This window comes from Lathyrus oleraceus, chromosome 5, assembly GCF_024323335.1.
Source record: "Lathyrus oleraceus cultivar Zhongwan6 chromosome 5, CAAS_Psat_ZW6_1.0, whole genome shotgun sequence".
In the NCBI taxonomy this organism is placed as follows: domain Eukaryota; kingdom Viridiplantae; phylum Streptophyta; class Magnoliopsida; order Fabales; family Fabaceae; genus Lathyrus; species Lathyrus oleraceus.
In genome coordinates, this window is record NC_066583.1 from 344,678,270 (window position 1) to 344,702,818 (window position 24,549).

Genomic DNA, 24,549 nt, shown 5'->3' on the forward strand with positions numbered 1-24,549 from the left:
CTTGCATGAAATGTAAATGGAAATGAATGATAAAGGTACTGAAATTTAAATTGCATTAAGTAAATGACATAAAAGTAAAACAAAAATAAAGGAAGTTAGTGAAATGTTAGTTGATGAGTTTTAATTGTTTAAGTCATTCCTTGGAGAACACTCAACCATCCATTCACAAGTATGAAGACATGAACCAATACATCTTCTATGAGAAGGGCTCCAACTTGGATAAATCAACAAGTATGCCACTAGCTCTCATAAATGGAAAAAAGATCAAGTCTTCACACAATTCCATGAAGAATGAGGGACTTACAATCTCACTTACAAGAATGTTATGCCTTTTGGGACAGATTTAGCTCTATGTTAAACAAACGTAATTGGACTTATGTAGAAGTCACAACTATCTGAGGTCGGGCAATAAAAATATTGGTGTTAATGCATGTTAGAGACATGGTACAAATAACCAAGATCCTAAAACATACCACACAAAAAAATAAAATGGGATGAGCCTCTCTCAATCAGGCTCATATTGATTCATCTGACACAAGGTCATTGATGAATCAACTAGCATTTGATATTTGAGAATTCATTGGTCAATGAATGGATTGGGAAAGAAGAGGGATGGATATGAAGAGGGAAAGGGAAAAAGAAACTCAAATTGATCATAGGAGGAATTTCATCTGATCAATACTATTCATTCATCTTGAGGGATGAAATGTACATTTCATCAACCCCTTAAATTCAATAGTATTGATCAAATGGAAGTTCAAATAAACCATGATCAAGGCCAAACAGATAGTCAAACATCACAAGGTCAACCAAATGGCTCAACAATATTTTTAAATAATTAAACAATTAGAAATCATATTAAAAATGAATTAAAATGCAATTTTCAAAAGTTAAAACCTCAAGTCCCTTCAAATCACCAAATAAATGGCCAAAAGATTTATCCTAGGTCAAAGGACCTTAGACAAAAAAATAGAATTTTTGGAAAGTCGGGAGTATTTTAAAATATTTAAAAAAAAGTCAAAAATAATTTAATTCACAAAAAATATCAAAATTAATCCAAATAAATAATTTTAATTCAAAATATGGAAGAGGAAAATATTTAAAGATTTTTGATGAAAGTCTCATATTTTCTCGATTAAAAATGAATTTAATATGAGTTAAATAAAATATGGCTAATTAAAATAAAATCAGAATTAATAAAATAAATGGAAAAAACAAAGGCCATCAGATCTCCCTCAATAATTGAGATGGCAGATCTGATGGCCACGCGTTAAGGGTCTACCATAGACTCTGGTCAAACGCGCTGCAACATGAGTCATCAAAACCAATGGACATGATTAGAATGTTGGGACATGACTAGATGGATAAAAACACGCCAACACATCACCGGAGCTAGGGCTACAGTCATCTTCTCTGTTGAACCTCACCGGACTGGTCCACCACCAAAGTTCATGAAAATAAAAGATGTGTAAACTAAATTGAAGAGAAAAACGCCAAGAGTTCGAATCTGTCCTCAAAACTTTCCAATTCTCACTATATAGAGAGAGAGATATGGAATTGAAAATTGAGGAGTATGAACTGAGTTACTTCGATTTGACCTCAAAGCAACTCAATCTTGTTGCCTACATTGGTAGGTCTTCAAACAACCAAAGATCAAGCAAAATGGTAGAGAATTGAGGGAGAATCGAAGAAGAGAAAATTCACAAAATTCACCTTCGGTTTCCTTCAATTGAGCTCGATCTCTCTTCCAATTTGGATTGACTTGCTTCTAACAACCTGCAGGAAGTGAAATGGATGATCAAATGGCTTAGATCCTTGGAGTTTCAATCCCAAAACAGAAGTGAAATCTTCAAGGTTATCCTATTAATGGTGGTTTGGGAAGCTGCAACTCAAATCTTGGGCAAGGGGATCCTTATTTTGATCAGCAAGGCAACGTATTTATAGGCTTTTCAAATGCTTTCCACACACTTTCAAACTTTGGCCAAAAATAGCAATGTGAGGTGCATACTTTCATGGGCGTGTATAAGGCCCATAAAATGATGTCAATAGGTCTAAAATCATGTGCAAATCAACCTGAAACAATAACATGGAACCATGCATTAGTGAAATTTTGTGGTTAGATGATGTTAAAATCCCTGACTATGGAACCACATCTTGACGACATGAACCCACATGTTTTAGTTGGATGTCTCAGATAGTTTTTCATACGAGATAAGCGGAACTTTGGTAAACGAGACATAATCAGTGTCTCATATGGCTTAAAACAACAAAATATGGGATGTTTTGAACTAGAGCACGTTTTTTCATGAGTCAAAATAAAAAACTGAGATCGGATCTGGGACCGGTGGAGGGTGCGACACTTTAAACCCCAACATAAGATTATAGAACATAATGCGGAAATAAAAACTCAAAAAAAGTGTCACATTTTCTCAGCATAAACGTCTTTCTCAAAATATAATCTCAACAAAATTAAACAATTAAAAACATCTTCAACCATCTCATGAAATGGTACTCAACTTTATTAAAATCATAAGTTAAATAAACTAAACAACTCGCATAAAAAATCATCAAATAATCCCATCCAAACTATTACACTACCAGAGTGACTCACAAAAACTAAATAATGCAAAAAAAAAAAAAAGGACAACTACGCCATCCTCTAACATAAGAAACATGTAATGCTCATCGGGATCTACCTGAGTATCTGCACCATAGGCGTAAAGAACAACACATGAAACAAATAGGGGGTGGGAATATATTCACATATGTTAATGGTGTATAAATAACAAGGATAATCCATATTAACATATAATTAATCCACACAATGTACAACATACAATCATTCTGCAATGCGTAATTTCTCTACTCCCATGCATGTGATATCATCTTACAACACTAGACCGAAGTCCTACAACATCGGATATCAGAGTCATGTTACTGAGGGATCTTCAACACTAGACGGAAGTCCTACAACACTGGACTAAAGTCCTAAGCTAATCTACGATATACATGATGTATGATGCTACAAACAAATGCAAACATTCTCCATTTGAAACGCCTATTCCCATTACCAATTATCAATCACAATATTGAATTGAAGTCCTTCAACACTAGATCGAAGTCATATAACACTGGATCAGAGTCCAACAACACTAGTTCCTCTTTGAACCTAAAACTTATCATAACTCAACACTTTTCATCATAACTCAGCATAATGAACAAAATATATTATTTTCTCATCAATACTCATCAACAACATCAAAACCGCATCAAAAAATCATGTTTCCTACTAATTATACATAAGATTAGAATAATTATTTAAAATATCAAACAGAATCTTAATTAAACAAATGAATATATTCTGGAAAGCTTAGAATGTCTATTTTAAGAATATAATTTTTATTTTAGAACTTAATACCCCAATCGGTTCAGTTTAATCAAACCACAAGAACTGGTACTGACACTAGATAAAAAGTTTTGTCTGACTTCAAAATAGCACAAAATCTTATAGACTTATGATAAAATTATGAAACTCTCCAGTCTAAAATATCGTTGAATTATCTTTCTAACGCAATTGACGACATCCAAAGCGAACTTACGAAACTCAAGTTACGGGTGAAACATGATGACTAACGCAAGAGTGAATTTGACTACGCCTTTGGGATAATAACTAGCAATCTACTACTGTATGAGCACTCCTAAAGTCAACTTCCCCACTTCAAAAGAAATATTATTGCATTAGTTTTCTAACGTAACTAACGACACCTCAATCAGACTTACTAAAATCAAGTTATGCCTAAAATAAGACACCAATCCCCTTCTATGTCTACTCGCGATTTTCTGCGTTTTTCTCCCTATTGAAAAGATGCAAAACTGACATATTTCGCCTATTTGAGTTTTAACCGTCCTAAAAAACACATAGATAAACAACACCATTGAAAAGACCCAAAAATTAGGATTATCAACAACATATTTGATTTTACGACTATAATTATATTCACCCTATTGAACAAATTTACAACTCATAATTTTTTGGTGGGTCCGGAGACGCATCTCCGAACACAAGAGATTATCTAGAGATGCATATCCGGATAGACCCATATTTTTGAAAAAAAGATGGATTCAGAGATGCATATTTGAGTTATGCATTGATTATATGATAGGGTTTGCAAGGTCCTTATTGATCTACAATTTCTATAATTAAGGTATTTCATTCCATTTTCTTTAAAAAACCAGAATGAATCCCTATCCCCATTTTGCATTTGTGTATTTCAACGACGCAAATTCTCCAATTCAATTTAGCGTCTCTGAGGACACACTTTTCGTCGATCTGAAATCCAAACTGAATTCTCTCGTGTAATTATAGAAATTGATTACCACAACAAAACAAACCAGATTTTCAAAAACCTCCCACCGGCAATTGTGGAAATTGATTACCACCAAAAGACATGGCTAGAAAGTACCCAAAAAAAATCGATTCTCCATTTTATAAGGAAAATTCAGCGAAATAACCTCATCAATGTAACATACAACAAACAATAATAGTTTTAAATACAGAAACATAATAAGGACGGTTTATAAGTTCATTTCAAATAAGCAATAATAAAACTTCACACCCAAGGAATAAACAATAGTGAAGGATAATAGATCTCACAGTGAAAAGCATGAAGGAAAAGAAGTAAAAAAAAGTCTAATAGCCAATAGGGGCGCTTAAATCTGCCTGTTTCTGAATGATGGTCTCCAAAACAGTTTCAGAAGATGTCAATTGATGCTTAAGATCTTCCACATATTGACTTAAATTGTCTATCTTGAAACGCAACATTTCAAATTCTTTGGTAACCTGTTGCTTAGAATCCAACACTTGTATATCAGGAAACAAACCACGTCTTTCAACACCATTCAACCAATCCTTATCAAAACCAAAGCTATGTGCATCTTGTAATAGCTCCACGAATTCGGTGCGGTATGAGCCCATTGCATCAACAACACTATGAGTTTGGAGAAACTTCAATAGCTGAGCTAATAAACTGTAGGCACAACCCTTGTATCTATTACTCAGTGAAGTGTCCTTTAAGTGAAGGGAAGGGTGCAAAACAAGGAAATCAGTTAACAGAGACAAGTTCTCTGAAGCCAAATGCTTCTTGGAGACTAGTTGCTCAAGCTCCTTTGTGATAAGCAAAGAATAACTTAAATCTTCTACTATTTTAGATGAGTTCCCTGAAAGTATAGAAAATAATAATCATACCTACTTAAAGGGAACAATATAGTTAATCAAAAGCAAATTGAAGCAATAAGATACCTTTAGAAGGTATTGAAGGAAACTTGGATGCAATTGAAGAGGGTTTTGATTTTGAAACTATTATATCATCTTTCTTAGGTAACTGTTCCTCAATATTTGAGCTTACATTCTTGAAAGCCTCGTCATTCCAAGAAACTACACAAATTATGAAAGGAAAAAGTTCAAACTCAAAAGGGTGATGACTGTTGAAGTAACATAAGAAATAAAAATATATTCAGATTCTTCACCTTGATCATTGGTTTCTTTAGAGGCCATGGAAAAAGAAGTCATGGCTATTTGTTCATCACCATGTTCCTACACATATTCAAATAAAAAAAATGATAATATGTTGAGTCTTAATATTTATAGCATCAACCTTATTATATTTAACAATATATATTTTAGTTTAGCAGAGTCTGATTTCATTACGAATAGAATAAAAGATAGAAACCAAAAGAATTTCAGTATTAAGGAACAATTCCCCGTAACTAATTTGGATACAAGATTTAGAAGCAGGTTCTTTTATGTGAATGCAATCACATGGAAGTCATTCCCTTACTTATAAGAAAAAGAATGAGTTTGCATCCTAATAGGTTTGATGATGAACTTACTAATTCTAAATTGGTTGATGATGTTATTGTCTTGACATTATTAGATGTATTTCCTTCTTCAACGTTTATCGCATTACCCTGCTGAAAATTTGAAAGAATGCTTATAGTTATAATAGTATAATTGAATTTGTGCATTGAAAATGAGTAAAAACAAAATACAGGAAAACTAGGAGAAATGCCTTTTGTTTAGGAGCAACTAACTGTAAAGTTGGCTCATTCTTTTTTTCTGAAATGGGTTGCAAAGTTGCTGCTACATCTATTTCGGACGTAGAGCCCTCCCACTAATCACATAACATGAAAATTAGTTGCAACATATTCAAAACATAGCCTGCAGAATATGTTGGTGTTATTGGTAATGTCTCTGGTGTATGTTTCATATTTGATACAAATGCATTGTCATATTTAGGTGTTGTTAGCTTGAATAAATAGATTGCTATTGACCTCTGAAGATGTCAACTCGTGTCTTGACGCTGCTTCAACTTCAATTCCAGCAACAAAATCTTTGGTGGTTTCAAACCCAGTATTGTCGACATTGGATTCTTCTCGCATTTTTTGAAATAGAGTCAGCAAATCTTGTGCCGTTTCTTGATCCATATCTTTAGTATTGTGGCCACGGGATTCTTCTTGTATATTTTGAAGTATAATCAACAAATTTCTTAACGCTCCTTCATCCATATCTAAATGTTATAGATTAACATTGTTAGAGAGTAACTTAGAAAGCATAATAATAAAACCAAAATGTTGACTAGATTTCAGTTATTTATTTGTCTATGCCTAATAAATAAAATTTACCACTTTGATAAAGCTTCTATTAGTAAGAATATGGATAACTCTATGAGCTCTTACATATTAGAAATACTTATCCATGTGTTTGCATCATTGTTTATAAGTGGAAAGTAATGATGAAATAAATGACTATATAAAAATAAATGAGATTGACAAAATCACTATGAGTCCTCCTGATTTTGACAAAATTTAGAGATGAGTTTTACAAGAAACTTCGAGAAACTCATCAAGAAACTTAGCCATGAATCTAGTAAGGTGGACTCAAGAGCAACTGCAATTACATATTTAAAAAAACCAAACTATTTGCATCTCTGACAACTTGAGAAATGATTAATATTTAAGCACGCAAATTCATACACTAGGAGAAGCATTACAAGGAATAAGCATAACTTTGTAAAAATAAAATTTATAAATATTATTTACGAAAAATGTAATAATTTTGAAAAGTATTAGGTAAAGTGTGTACCCATGAATAAATCGTAACGAAAATAGGAGAATGTTGATGTTGAAGTGAGAGAGAGTTTTTGACAATCTATTACAAAACGAGATTCTACGGTTTGAAATTGAATTCCCTGTGTTTGGAAGAGGCTTGGTAGGTTCACAAATGCTACATATTTCAAATTTAGAATCTTGGCTTTCTGATTTTCCTCCCCTTCACTTTTAAATATTTCCTCTAGTTCATCTGCTTCTCTTATGATCAAACACTTTAGCTCGGGAAGCTCGTTACATACGGAGATCGGAAACACACATTTCAACTTGTTGCACTTTTTTACAACAAGCACATTTAGCTTTGGGAAGCATGTCCTTGAGGATGAGGAATTTGACATTTTTTTATTCTCTAAATCATCTTCAATGATATGCTTCAACTCATCACACTCTATTATCATTATATCATGCAATTGTGGTAGACATCTTAAAATAGAATCGGAGAAAATGACTTGCAACTTTTCACATCGCACAATTTGTATCGTTATTAGGTTTTGGAAGACAAAAGAATTTTTGGGACCAACAAAAAGACAAGTCACCACATACAAATCTTCCAGCTTAATCTTTTGCAACACTAAGTTTATTTGTTGTTGATTTACTTCATTGACACAAAATATACTTTCTACTTTGGACTTATATAACCCGAGTCTTTCCAAAGCAAGCAAATACTCCATGTTCCCACTCAATTTCTGTGATAAACGAATGGAAAATAAACTCAGTTATATAGCCATAAATATGACCACCTAAGCTAAGGTGTGTCTGATAAGCCATTGAAGGATAATTTTGAATCAAAAATTTTATGTCGTAACAAATTTATTTTTTTAAGAAATATTTTAAATTTCTTATTTTAGGTGAAATGGTAAAATAATATTTATATTTAAGGATGAAAGTAATAATTTGTATAAAAAGAAGATAACAAATGAATAAGTGAGGTTGTATTTTTTTAAGGGTTAAATATGTTTGTGGTTCTCATAAATATCTTATATTTTAATTTTAGTTATTTAAAAAAATTTCTTTAAAGAAAGATCATCCTAAAAATTTGCACCCATACTTTTGCTCTCTCTTGCTAATTCAGTTGCTAAGTAATAAATCGTCCTTAAAACTGTCATAAATTCAGTCGCTAAATTGTAAAAACGGTCACTAAGTTGCACGAGGGACCAAAAGTGTGGATAAAAAATGTTAAGAGGACCATCCTTTAAAGAAATTTTTTTGAGGGACTAAAAACGAAAATAAAATATTTGAGAAGACCACAAAGATATTTAACCTGTTTTTTAATAATAAATAGTATATAAAACTAAATTGCAATAATTTTTTACATGAAATTAAAATAAAATTGTTTTTCCTGGGTTGTCTTAACCATCATACATGAAATCCATAAAACTGGGGTGCTAGTGACAGATTTAAGTATGTGATAGGCCTTTTTTATTATTATTTTTTAAAATTAATTGTTAAGAAATTATCAATTGCATTATCATAGCATTCTTTAAGTAAGATTAATTAATTTCAGAAACAAAAATATATAGAAATAGGAATACCTTTGTGATGGTACCATCGACAGATCTTGAAACCAAATGATGAGATATGAAATCACCAATAGATTTCATATCAGCAACCTGTAAGCAGTTATCGAGTACAAGTTCTTTCAAAGGTGGAAATGTTGTGTGATATTGTTTAGGACACATGGCAGCCAAATTTTGCAGAGTGGAAAGATGGAGACACTCCAATGCTGGAAGATGAAGATGAACCTCAATGTCATTTTGATGATCATCATTGTAATGTCCGAATATATATTCCAATCGGATGCAATCTATAATGGAAAGCACTTTCAACTTTGGGAAGACATTGTCCAAATTATTGTCATCAGCATTGTCGTGATCTTCGGTGTCTATTATTATGTGTTTCAATTCATCACAACCTTTAATTATCAAAGTTTCCAACAACATTCTTGGAGCAATAGATAGGACAAATATTGATTTTATCTTCCTCAACTCAATCTTTTTAACATTGCACAGGATCTTTGATTGTCTTGAAATACATTGAGCACGCTCCCATATGTTTATGCTAAGGCAATATGAATTTGATTCCTGCAATGTGATCCAAATAAAAAAGAATTTAAATTAATCTCATGGTGAGTGTATATAAAATTCAAAAAATGCAAACATATCATTTTTATTTTATTTTTTTCAAATTTCAATCCAAATTAAGCAGTATTAATTAGACTTATGTTTAGAAAAATAAATGCATCTAGTAATTTGAAAAAGAGCTTTGTATTTATGAATAAAAATATTTCCTAATTGATACTTATAGTTAGAGACATGAGAGATTATTTAATAAAATGAATATATATTTAGTTTCTTTTATTATAAGAAAATGTATATGTAGTTTCATATATTATAAAATAAATGCAAGAATAAACATATGAGAAGTAGGTGAGAGGGTTACCATTAAGTTGTTTTGTGGTTGATTCACATGAACCAATGGAATTTTAGTACTTTTGGTACTCCTCAATTTGTTTCCACGATAATACATATCAATCCATGAAAAGATGTTGCATTTGATATAGTCCGACTGTGTTGTTGGCTTGGAAGAGGATCTAGAAATAGAAGATGACTTCTTATTGGACAAAGACGTCGTATGATTACTTTCTGGAAAAATATCAATTAACTTGGGTACATCATCAAGATTTATATATTTTAGGGAACCAAGTTTGACATCTTGCCCAAATATGTATTCCAGCTTATCACAACTTCTCATTGTGATGGATTCTAGTGCCGGAAGATCATGAGTAGAGACAGACGGAAGTATTACTTCAAAGTTTGGACACTTCTCAATTTCAAGAGCTTTTAGTTTCAAAAACATTGGGTCTAGACTCCTGCTATTATCATCAATTATTTCTCCTCTTGATCCCTCTTCTTTTCTTTCATCTAGTATTATATATTCAAGACACTCACAGTCAATTATTTTCAATATCTCCAACAACACTAGGCTACGAGCAGTTGAAATTTCAAATAAGGAGATCAACATCGGGCATCTTTTCAATGAAACTTTCTTTAGATTGCGTAGGCTAAGGTTGCACTTAAATAAGCTTCGCAAGTGTTTGCAATTCTTGATAGATAGGTCCTCTAAACTCTTAAAAGTGTCAAAGGAAAGAGGACCGTTGCACAATTCTTCTAGATTTTCCATTTTTTTCAGACGTAGTTTAACCAACTTGGAGAATACATGTGATATTTGAGAAGAAGTATGCTTAGTTCCAATGAGGCATTGTAGTTGTGAAATGCAACTTAAATCAAGCACAAGTAGATCATTCATACCATGGTCCAAAGGAACAATCTCAGGTATGATATTTCTCCATCCCCCCTCGATTCTACTTAGTTTGAGAACCTCTGCTTCTTGCATACAATACTTGAGTGTTGTTTCAGATAGGAAAAACTCATTTTCGTAGTCAATAGACACACACTTTGATGATGAATAACCAATTGAATAGTTGTCAACTACATAAAACATCTGCAATGTAGGTAAAGTTATTTCTCGACAACAATGATTAAAACTCCCTACAAAATACAACTCTTGAAGTAATGAGCATCTTTCAATCACTTCAAACGGATTATTCCAAGAAATTGAACAAAATTCCAATTTCAACAATCTGAACTTATCTAATTTCTTAATTCCACTCGGCAATTCATTGATAGAACAATAACTCAAATCAAGTGTCTCAAGGCTTTGCAGATTTCCCAAGATAGAAATGTCCCCCAACCTACCAAATCTAAAGATAAGAGATCGAATATTCTTCAACGATTGTATTGATTGAGGTAATGATAGGTCTAAAAGAAAATTATCACGTAATTCCAAAACTCGAAGTCCAGTATTATTTTCAAAAAATGAATCTGGTACTTTGATATTTGAAAGCTTGTCACCTTTTTCCCTACACAAAATGACAATTAGAATCTCAAGCTTGGAACCATCAAACTTACAGGAAAACACGTCCTTTGGCTTGCCTTCACATAACAAATATTTTATATTTTTCTCCCTTTCAACCATTGCCTTTTGATTTTTGTCATACACTTGTATTGTTTGAATCTCTTTCTTCGCTATCCATTGGGCAGCATCGCGAACCAAGTCATGCATTTTCACTGTCCCTTGATCGTCTTCCAACAATAAACAAGAATCTAGGAGTTTATTTTTGGATGTAACTACTTGACTTCGCGCATCTTGGTAGCTTCCATAATCTTCCCCAAAAAGGCCTCCTCCGATGGCAAGTCTGGCTAACCTTTCAGTAATAACCTCTTCATCTTCCCGAAACACAGAACACAAAAGGAATAAACTCTTTGCCTTTTCATTCCTAATATTATCATAGCTAAACTTCAAACAGCTATAAATTTTAACAAGTTCATCATCAACACCATGTATGGACATAGGTTTTTGAAATGATTTTAAGGCCACATCCCATTCATTCCGATGTTGTTCGCCCTTCAAACTACTAGCAATAACAACAATTGCAATAGGTAACCTTTTGCATTCATTTGCAATTTTACGTCCCTTGTCAAGAAAAAAATCATTTGAAGTTTCACTTAGACTAGCATGCCTTTTGAACAAGATCCACGCATCTTCTTCAGATAAGAGATCTAGTTGGATTGTCTTATTGCATCCTAATTTTTTGCACACCAACAGACTGCGCGTGGTTACAACAATCCTACAACCTTTGTGATTGTCACTATCTGGAATTCCAATTTCATAAAAATCAATATCACCCCACACATCGTCCAATATTAGAAGAATCTTCTCACCATTGGTTAGTCTGCTCCATAGTTTTTTGGGTCGATCGGATTCATTACAGTCATCAAATTTCAATCCCAAAGGTCCAGCAATATCATCTTGAATCTTTTTAATATTAGGAGAAAATGTCACTGTGGTATCGATGATTTGAGTAAATTGCTTTGATTGCTTAAGTTTCTTACCCACTTCCTTGATCAGTGTAGTTTTTCCTGTGCCCCCCATCCCTTGCAACCCAATCATATAATTGTTGTCATCTTTGAGTTCATCCAAAAGCTCAATGTATTTGGATTCTCTACTTTTAAAATGCATATAGTGTTGGGATGAATAGCGTTCAACATCTGGAAGACGAGCTGGGAGTCCAATTGTAAGTTCCTTTCCAGCTTCCATTAATTCTTTAATATGATCCTTCTTATTTGCCAGTACTTTTCCTCTTCTATATCTCCATATGCAATGAGGACAAAATTCAAAAAAACATTTTTGTTTTGTTTTGGTGTCTTCTTGAATGAGCTTATCAGCTTCTTCTACCCAAGAAAGAGCATTAGCTTGAACATCTTCCCCTTTTCGGGTTGCCACTTCAATGCATTGCTTAAAAGTTGTCCTTTCTACTTCCAACCTAGCTTTTTCTTCTTCAAAATCCTTAGCAATGCACATGAAGCAACATATATAACTCGATTCTGCAATCACGCCATTTATCAATTTCTCCACATATGGCTTCGCCAAATCAGTCAAGAAACTCGCCATCTAAATAAATTTCAATAGATCAAAGTTAGGCATATATGTATATGTTTGCATATTGTATTGTGTATTAGAAAATAAAATGGTTGATAATGAATCTTGTTCTGTGAGCATATCATTCATGTTCTTTTTGTGTAGGAAGATTTTCTTCATTTAGAGTATGTTTATTTGAAAAATTGAACTTGACGTGCACATTTTTCATCAAAGAATTTTTTTTATAGTTTGTTTTGAATAAATATTTGAGAAACTTCAAACAAAGATTCCATTAGATATCTAAGTTTAAGATCCTTTAAGCAGATTTCTAAATAGCCAGTCTAGCTTTGAAAATGATGAACAAGTTATAGAATTATAAATAAAAACTCTAAGTTGAAGAATTATAAACCCTTGTAAATACTCTTAAACGAATACTCTAAAACTTGGTTACCTTATTTCATGCACTTTCAGCAAATGCTCAACTCGAATAGCTACTAAGAACAATCTTCCTCATATTTTTCAAATATGCAGTAGCTAGTATTTGATGTTCTGCAGCAAAAGTATGTTCATGTGCATTGTAACCATTAATTTATGATCCAAAAAGAGAGGAAGGGATCATATAAAGTAAAGTAGCTATCAATTGCTCTCACTTTCACATTTGTAATCAATTAATGTTCAAATGTAAAGAAAACCAATGATTCTTTAATTTTGGGTATATATGGTTTAAACAATTAACAAATTCAAAATCGGAAACACTCACCCCTAAATACAATTCATGTATAAGGTAAGTTAGAAGGCTCACAAAATGCTAGGTCGTAGTAATTACATCCAACTGTGTAAGTTTTTTAAAAATCTAAGAAAGAATTCAAAAGAGTAACTAATAAACAATAATATGATTTATTATCTATGCGGTTAAAATGGTAATAAAACGACAAGCGTGTGACTGTTACCTTATTTCAGCGAAAGTTGAAGCTATATGAACAATCTTTCTCCAATCTGCAGTAGCTAGTATTTAATGTTCGTCAGCAAAAGAATCCTCATGTGCCTTGTAGTGATTAACTTATGTTCCAAAAAAAAAAAGAATGGATCAAATAAAGTAAAGTAGCAATACTTGAAGCAACCTCCTTAAAGTATCAAGTAAAGGTTATGAATAATTTATCATATAGAAAAATGGAGTGAAAATCAAAAATGGAAATCATATACAAATTAAAAATATGAGAAAGTAACAAAAGAAAAATTTATGAGATTGTTTTCTACCTCAATCAATGTTTTACTGTTATATCAGCACATACTCGGGGCTTTTTAATAATCATTTCCTTTATTGGAAGCAGCTAGCATATAGAGAATTTGGAGTAATATACATTGCAATTCATATTATGCAGTAAACAAAAACTATAAAGACAATAACATTTATAGATTCAATATATGTATTAGTGATCCTTTAAAATGTTAATGTGTATATGATTATTTAAATTGAAGTAGGATATTGCAACTAATAACATAATCCCTTCATATGATTGTTTGTTACCTTATTGCAGCAGCAAATGTTGAAGCTGTAAGAACCATCTTTCTACAATCTGCAGTAGGTAGTATTTGAAGTTCTTCATCAAAAGAATCTTCCATTGCCTTGTAGTGACGAACTTATGTTCCATAAAAAAAGAAGAATGTATGGAATAAAGTAAAGTATCAGTACTTGAAGCAAACTCCTTAGTATCAAGTAAAGGTTCAATTATTGACAAACTTTACAGCTAGCTAGAAATCCATTGTTTGGGGTTTACAATTCATGTAACCGGTAAACTAGAAGATTCTACAAAATTCAAAATAGCACTAATCGGATACAACTATGTAAATTCATGAAAAATGGAAGAGTAAAGAAAAATCTAAATATAATGGTGAACACGCAACACTTAAATCAGATGCGAATTTGCAAATCCCTTGGATTAACAAAAATCTATCTCAAGTGTCAACACGTCACAATAGCATTTTACAAACACTAGGAAAGCAATATCCACAACAGGTGCACAAAATCCTGTAAATAATCTTATAATGATGTGGTTTGGCAGTAAGAATATTTGAAATATTGGACATGTGGAATGAAGATTTTAACTTGTATATAACAGTCAGACATTATTTAAATCTTGGTTTTTTTAGAAAATAACCAGCAAATATATTTATAAGTATTTAAATCGAGGTCAACAACTTAGAAGCATACTCATGCATTTTGGTATGACATTGATATGATATGACCTCTGATGTATTTATGGAGCAATATGCTAACACACTTTTTTTATAGATTGGATCACCAAAGAAACATAACATAAAAGAAAAATGGATCAATGTAATTTTAAAAAAGATGAATGAGTGATGCTTTAAGTTTCCTATCATGATGAACTTGTCTTTTAAGCTTGTCAACCAGAGTCAACTTGTCTAGAGACAAACTTACCAGATTCGTTTCGCTCAAGTGAAATCATTTTTTGAAGTATCTGCATTCCAGTAGAGTTAGAGACATCAGAAGTCTTTGCTTCTTCACTATTTATACACAAAATCTAGGACTGATATCACTAAAATACATATCAGACCCTCAAGCGGCAGAGACCTTTGGCAAAATTAACTCTTAAGGAATATTTCCCAAGCCAGTGTTTTGTAAGCATACCGGACTACTGTCTTTCTCTATTACTGAGAGCTAGCTTATAAGCATCACCAAGATCAAGGAAATTCGAATTTTGTCGAGCAATATCACTAAAAACAAGGATTGATTCGAAAGATACTTGAGATGCTAATACCTTATTGCCTGATTTGGTGTTTTCTTCACTGTCCATGGTGAGTCCTTGCTTAAACACTAGAGAGAGAGAGTTAGAGAGTTAGAGAGAGAGAGAGAGAGTTAGAGAGAGAGAGTTAGAGAGAGAGAGAGAGAGAGAGAGAGAGAGTTAGAGAGAGAGAGTTAGAGAGAGAGTTAGAGAGAGAGACTTCAGTGGCAGGCCTTAGGTGTTCAACCTCCACAGAACTACAACCCAAGTCCTTAGTCAGTTCTCTCTCTCAACATAACTCCATCTTCTCGCCGAACTCAAAGTTCCCTTGAGATTTTGACATTGGGACGAAATTCATACTTTCCATCAACCAACATACTAAATATCCATCGACCCTTATCCACCAAACAATGACTGCACGCTTGAAGAACTGCAACCAAAGTCACTTCATCTGCTCTAACTCCATCCTATTAAACCACAAAATAGCCTCCTCACCACACCCGGCCCTTCAATAAACACATGCTTTTCCTTTATATAAGTAAAAACTCACACTTGACATTCATATCAATCAATACAGTCCTGAAAATGGCATCCAATTCCCATCCATTCCTCCTTACCATATCATGTATACATATCCCCATTTCAATAGCACCCGAGCTAGCACAAGCAGCCAAAGCATTCACCATTGTTAGCTGATTCGGAACCACATCTGCATACTGCATCTGTTCAAACACAAGCAATGCATTATCATACATCCCACCAAAGCGATAACCCATGGTCAGAACAGTCCAAAACGCAACATCCGGGTGAGGCATTTAATCAAACAGTTGTCACACGAAACGTTTACATGAAAAAGAGAGTAATAACGTAAAGATCGTTAACATGATTTCAGTCTTGGATGGTAATCGGATTCAAGTGTGGAAGAATAAAGAAATAATACCTTTCACCATTTCAAATTTCCCCTTCAATTGATTCTTCCCATTTCTTTCCATTTTTTAAGTAAAGTGGCGGCTTGAATGCTAACTTTTTATAAAAAATTATAATAAAAAAAAGTAATTAAAAAATTTATTTTATATTTTTATTAAAATCAATACAATTTTCACATAATATTATTATTTTTAATTCTTAATTTATTCTCTTAAGACACAAGTTAGCATTTAAATATCAAAATATCGCGATTAAATCTAGAATACTTTATGCAACTCTCAATTGAATTGATTTATCGAAAATTTCGTTAACATTTCTAAGACACAAATATTATTTCAAGTAAGTTTTACTAAATTAAATAATATACACTATATCATTAACAAATTTCTAGATTGTATTAAAAAAATATTACCTCCTTTTTTATTATAAATTATTTTCGAAATATATTTTGTACTATAATATAAGTCGTTTTATAATATCAATAAATCATTTATATTAATTTTACTATTATATCCTTAAATATTTTTTATTTTCTCTTTTCAATTATGTTAATTTGCCTTTTCAATATATTAATGAATGATAATTTTGTAAAATTCTTCTTAATTTATCTTTTTTATACCACAATTATTATATCTTTTAATATGTGTGAAAAGTAAAAACCAATTAATAATAAAAATCGAAGGGAATATATTTTTTTTATAGTATAACATTAATTACTTTCTTTTTTATTGTACTTTAAACTAATACTACTTCAGTACTCTCCATGTATTAAACTTTACAATTAATAGTGTAACTTATGTTGGAAATTGTTTTGCAATATTAGTTCCAAAATGACAAAAGAGTTAAATAGCATTTAATGCTTTGCTTTAAGTCCCACATAGAAAGTGGAGACATCCTTTAAAGCATTTATAAATGCTTTGGAACTTTAAGGAACAAAGAGAATAAGGTGTCACATGGACATGTGGTGGTCCCAAGCATTATGCCACTTGAAACAACCAATGGACCCTCGCCGGTGTTTGTTTCATCAAAGGTTGCAAACTTTTGAAACAACATCCATATCTCCTATAAATATATGATTTTATTCAGAAAAATAACACAAGAGCGCTTGAAATACTTTTAAGGAAAGTGATTCTCAATCACGATTCAGTCCTGGATCCATTTAATTTTACCGTTTGTTTTTCGTTCCAGTATTTTTTTTTAAAACAATTATTAAACATTAAATTCAATTGATTTTTAACTTTGACGTCTACCTTCTATTAAAAAATGCAACGTGGTAAATGATGTTGACGAGACTTTATTTTTTTAAGTTTCAATTGCTCATATGACTTTGCTTTATTGTTTCCCAAAAAATCCCCAAATAGTCTTTCATAAATAATCCTTGTAATTAGGGTTAAAAGTATCTGAAACTCAAAGGGAGGCGACTATGTTAAACGAAGGGAGTTTGGGACTGAGATAGAAGAAAGCATCATTCCAATGAGGTAGACGACTAAGGTAGATGGTTAAGGAAGACGAAATGAACACATGTTTCATCCATTATCCATGTTTACCATTCCTTTGACAATGGTAGATGAATGAAGCTTGTAACTGAGGTAAAGTCAGTTCCTTTCATCCTTTTTGGTGTTTGTTCTTGAAAATCATAGATGAAATTTACAGGGATGAGTTTTAGTTTGAATATTCATTATGGGTTAGATTTATTAGGGTTTGTGTGTTCTATTACAAAAGGAGACATGAACATGCAATAGATGACGGTGATCCTAATAAGTGAAGCTTCTATGAAGCTACTGGTATATTGAAAGAGATTAGTGATCTTGATCATTCAAAATATATGTTATGGTGATATAAAAATGACGAGGACAAATACAAGAGAATTGTCAATGATAAAGATGTTCATAAGGTTTATAAATATGCCATTGAAATGAAAGATGTACTTAATCGTTGTGTTCGCAAGTGCACGAATCGCGTCAGAGTAATATAAAAGAATATCGATCCCACAGAGACCAAATCGTCAATCTATTGATTACTATCGTCACGATGTTTATCTAAGGCGGTATAAAAGAGATATTGATGTTGCAAAATAACAGTAAATAAAATAATAAATACGGTGCAGATAAAGACAGGTTTGAATGTATTTCACGTCAGTTAAATGATGTTTCGATTGTCTAAATAGAACTACTTATGGGGCAATATTTTCTACTCTTAAAAAGAATCCATTTAACAGGAACTGTCGCTTTCGCGTATTCAGAACCGAGTTTACCCTTAAATTAAGGCCTTTTATTGTCACTTATAAAAGGTGCGCAGAACGTTAAAGTAGTAAACTTATTTTTAAGAAATAAGACTCGTAAACTTAGTTGAAAAGTGATTTTGATTTGGAAAGTTTACTCAAGGAGTTTCCTGATTTTAAATCTATCAACGCGTCTGAAAATAGTTTCAAAAATGATTTTTCCTTAAAGTGATAAAAATTCCTAGTTAACCAAGCCAGGGTGCTTTCGCACTCCTTGAGTAGTTAAAACTAACCAAGTTTGTTTCATAAAACTCGAATTAAAAATCAAAACAGCCTTTAAAGCATTTCTACATATTCAATATGTGAAACATCTCTTTAACCGCGATCCTTACATTCTAACCTTTGAAAGATTTAGCCAGACATGGTAATACAAATAAACACAACGATATTGATCATGATGAAAAGTTGTTTTAGAATGTAAGGCGTAAAAGACAAGTAAAGCGAGTAAAATACTTAAAACGAGCAATAAAGATAATGGCGAGAAATTTAAATAAAGTAAAGACAATGAGAGGAATTAAATAAAGTAAAGCGTGACAAGAAATTAAATAAAGTAAAGCGTAGCGAGAAATTAAATAAAGTAAAGCGTGACGAGAAATTATATAAAGTAAAGCATGACAAGAATTTAAATAAAGTAAAGCATGACAGGTAAAATAAATAAAAGCGATTAAATAAGAACCTGCTCCAAACGGAGGCTTTAAATCTGGTACAAGGAAAACAAACCTTCGACTCTGAAGATAAAGACGACAGCAAAATCGAAGTGCTCCAACTCAATCTCACTAAGGTGCGATAACCCCTCGATGTGACGGATTACCGCTTTTACAAATGATAAATATAGTCTTAGTGTTGTAAACTAAGTTGGATGATTTGGAAATGAACTAAAACGACCTATTTATAGAGGATTTCAGCAGCTTGCAAAGATCATGGTGCCATTCAACTTCTCCTTAGTGGGAATGTGAAATACAAAGGTGGTGCCCGCCACCCCTTCATGGCGCCCGCCATGTGTGGAAATGGGAAAGTTCATGGGATTGTGGCGGTTACCTCCTGGTTGAGGGATGATGAGTCATGGCCTCTCCTATAGCGGCCGCCATGCATAACGCCATGTGTACAATATTTGCCAAAAAACCCTAATTTTTGGTCTTTTTGCTTCGTTTCTTCTAAAAGGATCCCGAAAGAGCTAAATATCTGAAAACGACATAAAAGAGAGCATAACACAAGCAAAATGATAATAAAGACCTAATAAACATGTGAAATCCGAGTCAAAAATACGGTGTGATTCAGTGTGATCAAATTCTCCCACACTTAAACCTTTGCTTGTCCTCAAGCAAAAACTCTTTATAGCTCATGTAAGAAAAACAGTATCAACCAGAGTTAATTCAAGTCAAAAAGGCTTATAAGTTCATTCAGGAAATGTATCGATAGGTACTAACGAATCGAACTAAGGATATTGTAGTGACACTTCCCGCAAATGCGGTCATAGGCTTCGTTCCTATACAAATCAATCCACACCACCCCACCATACCTAGGCCTTCTTTTCGTCTTCTTTAAGTCCTTTTCATTCAGGTGCAATCACATTAAGCCTGTTATCCGTACATACTCATAGTAAGGTGACCGGTTAGTGATTATGATCTTAAGCATGGGGCTCTGGTACATAAGTTGGTGTAAACCCTTTATTTAACCCAATTTGCAGTTGTGGGGGATTGGATCGTAATCCATCCTACCAAGTTCAGCACCAGATACCTCTGAACCAACCAACAATAGGCATATCATAATATATATTTTTATTTTTATTTTTCTTTTGCATGTTTCGTGAATGTCTTTATTTTGCTGGGTTAAATGACCGTGTGAGAGTCACTTAGACTAGATTTTCATACAACTAGAGAACAAAGCAGGAATTTTTGTGATCATTCACTTATTTTCATCGGTCCTCTACGTAGAGCATGCTTAAGCCGGAGCTGACTGCAAGGATAAACTACTTAAGGACTTATTTGAAATAAAAATTAGGGCCACAACATATGGGGTATCGGGATCGACTCTTATAATCATGAAGCCTACGGTGTTAAGACAATATCGATTTTTAGAAAAAGTTTTCCCAAGTCATTTACATCTCGTCATAAACCTGTCTTATAGCCTGAATATTCAAGATGCACTGTTGTCTTAGCTCACAATTTTTTTTGGTAAGGTTAAAGAAGTGGGAGAAATACGGATAAAAAGCGATAAAAATCTCCTCCCACACTAAAACCGAACATTGTCCTCAATGTTGCGATATGAGATAGGATATGAGTAACCTGGAAAAGAGAGAGAGAGAGAGAGAGAGAGAGAGAGAGAACTATGGGTGATCACCGGTACCGTCATCGTCCTGGTCAGGATGCCTGGGTCGACGACGCCTACTACGGGTACTAAGTCCTTCCTGCAGTTACCTAGAGCAACCTAAGAGAGACCCTTGGGTGGCCTCGATAAGTGCGAAGTGACGCTCAGTGGCCTGTCGCTGGCGATGCTGCTCATTAGTGATCGCAAGTAAGGACTCAGTGATAATCTGATGTGCTTGCTCACTACGTTGTTGGGAGGCTACCATAAAACTCATATTATCTGTCAGTTGTTGGTTTATGGTATTCAGAAACGTGTCACGCCTTTCCTCACGAGCCAGGTGCTCGCGCCACATCTCCTCAGTGATGTAAAAACCGGGAGAGGTACTTGCAAAATGGTCAGAAGAAGAAGGTGCAGTGTGTGTAGGTGATGCAGTAGAAATATCATGAGTAGGTGACTGGTCGCGCATGTCATACTCATCATCGGCTCCTTGCTCATCATCCATAGGAATGTTAGGTGGAAAAGGACCAGTAAAAGGTGGAGCATCGAGATCATACGTCCAATTCCTTACATGTCGCACATCTGTACGCTGAGAGAAAGGTAAAACAACATTGGGTATAACTACACCATGGATCTGGGTATACCGTTACTCAACAAAGGCTCTAATTGAGAAAAACACATAAGGGTGGAAAGATTGTGTGAGTTTCTTAAGGCCGGATATTTTCTTTTTATTATTTTAATTAATTAACTTCTAAAAATCTTAATTAAAATATATTTTATAAAAAAATATAATAATTAATTTAATATAATATCAATAAAAATATTAATTAATACAAATATTTTTAAGGAAAATCAAATACAAATATCTTTTTATCTTTTTATTTTAAATTATGATATGGCAAGTACGAATTAATTAAATATTGACATATCACTAATTAAATTTTAAAAAAATCAGGTGTGATCAGCAAAACTAAATCAAAGGGTCAAAATAAAAGAATTTTTACATTACAAAGAGAATAAAAAAATATATTACGAGATAAACTAAAACTCGCTCACATTAGAAGTGTTAAAGTATATTTAATCCTAAAATGTTAAACTTTTGGATAAGTTAATGACTATATAATCATTCTTAAAGGAAAAAAAGTATTAGTTATTTGTCCCAAAATAAATGTCCCATTTAGAAAAATAATTTGTCCCAAAATATTTAATTTTCCAATGCAATTTTAATTTTTATCTTCTAATTATACCCTTTGATTAATGCTCTGAATTTATTGTTTTCTAACTTTGAATTAATGCTAATTCGAATATAATTGATAAGAGATTAATTGAAATACACTGTCAGTGTAAAAGGGTTTTACACCATCATCAGTTAATTATACATGTTGGATATTAAAAGAAGTTTGACTTTTATTTTAAAAATCTATTAAGTAATACAAACGGGTGATGATGATGAACCGACAGTGTAAAACTTTTTACACTGACAGTGTATAGTAATTAATCTCAATTGATAAAGATAGTTTGTTAAAATCATTTTTGTCTCTTTCATTTATTATATATCTTTAATATGTATGAAAGTATCATGTATGACAATTATTTTAAGATGGAGGGAATAATGAAAACACCAACAAATACAACCACTATACGCCAATATAATGAACTTAATCATCACTAGCAATTATAGAAACTGATTACCACAACAAAACAAATCAGATTTCAAAAACCTCCCACTGCAATTGTGGAAATTGATTACCACCAAAACACATTGCTAGAAAGTACCTAAAAAAATTGATTCTCCAATTAAATTGTAAGGAAAATTCAGCAAAATAACCTCATCAATGTATCATAAAACAATCAATAATAGTTTTAAATACAGAAACATAATAAGGACGGTTTATAAGTTCATTTCAAATAAGAAATAATGAAACTTCACACCCAAGGAAAAAAAATATTGAAGGATAAAAGATCTCACATTGAAAAGCATGAAGGAAAAGAAGTAAAAAAAAAAGTCTAATAGCCAATAGGGGCGCTTAAATCTGCCTGTTTCTGAATGATGGTCTCCAAAACAGATTCAGAAGATGTCAATTGATGCTTAAGATCTTCCACATATTGACTTAAATTGTCTATCTTGAAACGCAACATTTCAAATTCTTTGGTAACCTGTTGCTTAGAATCCAACACTTGTATATCATGAAACAAAGCACGTCTTCAACCAATCCTTATCAAAACCAAAGTTGTGTGCATCTTGTAATAGCTCCACGAATATATTCAAAATATTCATCAACTCTTGAGGAATATTTCCCAAGCCAATGTTATGTAATCATGCCAGACAACTGTCTTCCTCTATTACTGAGAGCTAGCTTACAAGCATCCCCAAGCATTGATTTGAAAGATACTTGATATGCTAATATCATATTGCCTGATTTGGTGTTTTCTTCACTTTCCATGGTGAGTCCTTGCTTAGACACTAGATACTCTCCATCCGTTCTAAAATCATATATACAAGAAACAATAGCAATATGATTTTTTTTCAACTAAAAAAATGGGATAAGGTTTGTTAAATGAGAATAACGAGCATTGAGGAACATCATTGAAGGGAGTAGCCTCAGTTAGAGAGAGAGAGAGAGTAGCCTCAGCTTGAAACAAGGAACACTTGTTTCATTCTACTGGAAGTCAAGTTGTGGGAAGGGAGTAGACTTCAGCGGCAGGCCTTTGGTGTTCAACCTCCACAGAACTACAACCCAACAGTTCTCTCTCTTTCATCATTCCCCTTACTCTATCAACATCGCTCCATCTTCTCGCTGAATTCAAAGTAATGTGAAGAGAGTTATTAACGTAAAGATCGTTAACATGATTTCAGCTGGTGGATGGTAATCGGATTCAAGTGTGGAAGAATAAACAAATAATACCTTCAATGAAAAATGTAATGTGAGGAGAAGATGCTACGCATTATGGGTTGATTCTTCCTATTATTTTCCTTCTTTTTTTTTGAAGTAAAGTGGCGGCCTGAATTACTCTTTAAACATTAAAATGTGGCGGTTGTGGGTAGATTGTTTTAGAAAAATATTTTCTTTTATAGTATAACATTAATTACTTTCTTCTTTATTGTCTTCTAAAATAATAATATTTAATTACTCTCCATCTATTCAACTTTATAATTAATAATATAACTTAATGTTTACCTTCTATTACAAAAAAGACAACATGGCAAACGATGTTGACCGATACTTAATTTTTTTAAGTTTCAATGGCTGATATGGCTTTGCTTTATTGTTTCTCCCAAAAATCTTCAAATAGTCTTTCATATATAATCCTTATAACTAGGGTTGAAAGAATCTGAAACTCAAAGGGAGGCGACCGGTAAACGAATGGAGTTTGTGATTGAGATAGAAGAAAGCATCATTCCAATGAGGTAGACGATTAAGGAAGGCGAAAGGAACACATGCTTCATCCATTATCCATGTTTACCATTTATTTGACAATGGTAGACGAATGGAACTTATGATTGAGGTAAAGTTGGTTCCTTTCATCTTTTTTGGTGTTTGTTCTTGAAAATCATAAGTGAAATTTTCAGGAATGAGTTTTAGTTTGAATTTTCATTATGGGTTAGATGTATTAGGAACTGTGTGCTCTATTACAAAAGGGGACGTG

At 32.8% G+C, this 24,549-nt stretch overlaps 1 protein-coding gene and 1 long non-coding RNA gene across 11 annotated transcripts in view; one reads left to right on the top strand and one right to left on the bottom strand.

The window, feature by feature from the left end:
- Nucleotides 1-4,529: 4,529 nt before the first annotated feature.
- The window catches only part of LOC127084543 (uncharacterized), a 56,238-nt gene continuing 36,218 nt past the window's right edge, over nucleotides 4,530-24,549 (bottom strand). Inside the window, exons 1-14 of one of the 10 annotated variants that reach the window (XM_051025017.1) lie at nucleotides 16,330-16,404; nucleotides 15,086-16,111; nucleotides 14,171-14,282; nucleotides 13,593-13,701; nucleotides 13,094-13,191; nucleotides 9,604-12,675; nucleotides 8,697-9,245; nucleotides 7,142-7,850; nucleotides 6,331-6,566; nucleotides 6,069-6,170; nucleotides 5,890-5,970; nucleotides 5,527-5,593; nucleotides 5,300-5,434; nucleotides 4,531-5,217 (exon numbers count right to left, since the gene is read on the bottom strand). In XM_051025017.1, the coding sequence (XP_050880974.1) occupies nucleotides 4,691-5,217; nucleotides 5,300-5,434; nucleotides 5,527-5,593; nucleotides 5,890-5,970; nucleotides 6,069-6,170; nucleotides 6,331-6,566; nucleotides 7,142-7,850; nucleotides 8,697-9,245; nucleotides 9,604-12,675 (5,478 nt within the window). In that variant the 5' untranslated portion in view covers nucleotides 13,094-13,191; nucleotides 13,593-13,701; nucleotides 14,171-14,282; nucleotides 15,086-16,111; nucleotides 16,330-16,404 and the 3' untranslated portion in view covers nucleotides 4,531-4,690. Of the gene's footprint in view, nucleotides 5,218-5,299; nucleotides 5,435-5,526; nucleotides 5,594-5,889; nucleotides 5,971-6,068; nucleotides 6,171-6,330; nucleotides 6,567-7,141; nucleotides 7,851-8,696; nucleotides 9,246-9,603; nucleotides 12,676-13,093; nucleotides 13,192-13,592; nucleotides 13,702-13,899; nucleotides 14,143-14,170; nucleotides 14,283-15,085; nucleotides 16,405-24,549 lie in introns of those variants that run through there. The other 9 variants (XM_051025020.1, XM_051025019.1, XM_051025016.1 and 6 more) reach the window with 9 other exon arrangements.
- LOC127084547 (uncharacterized) lies at nucleotides 10,358-14,611 on the top strand. Its single transcript, XR_007788732.1, has 2 exons — nucleotides 10,358-10,496; nucleotides 14,181-14,611. It is a non-coding gene; the product is annotated as an uncharacterized LOC127084547 (long non-coding RNA).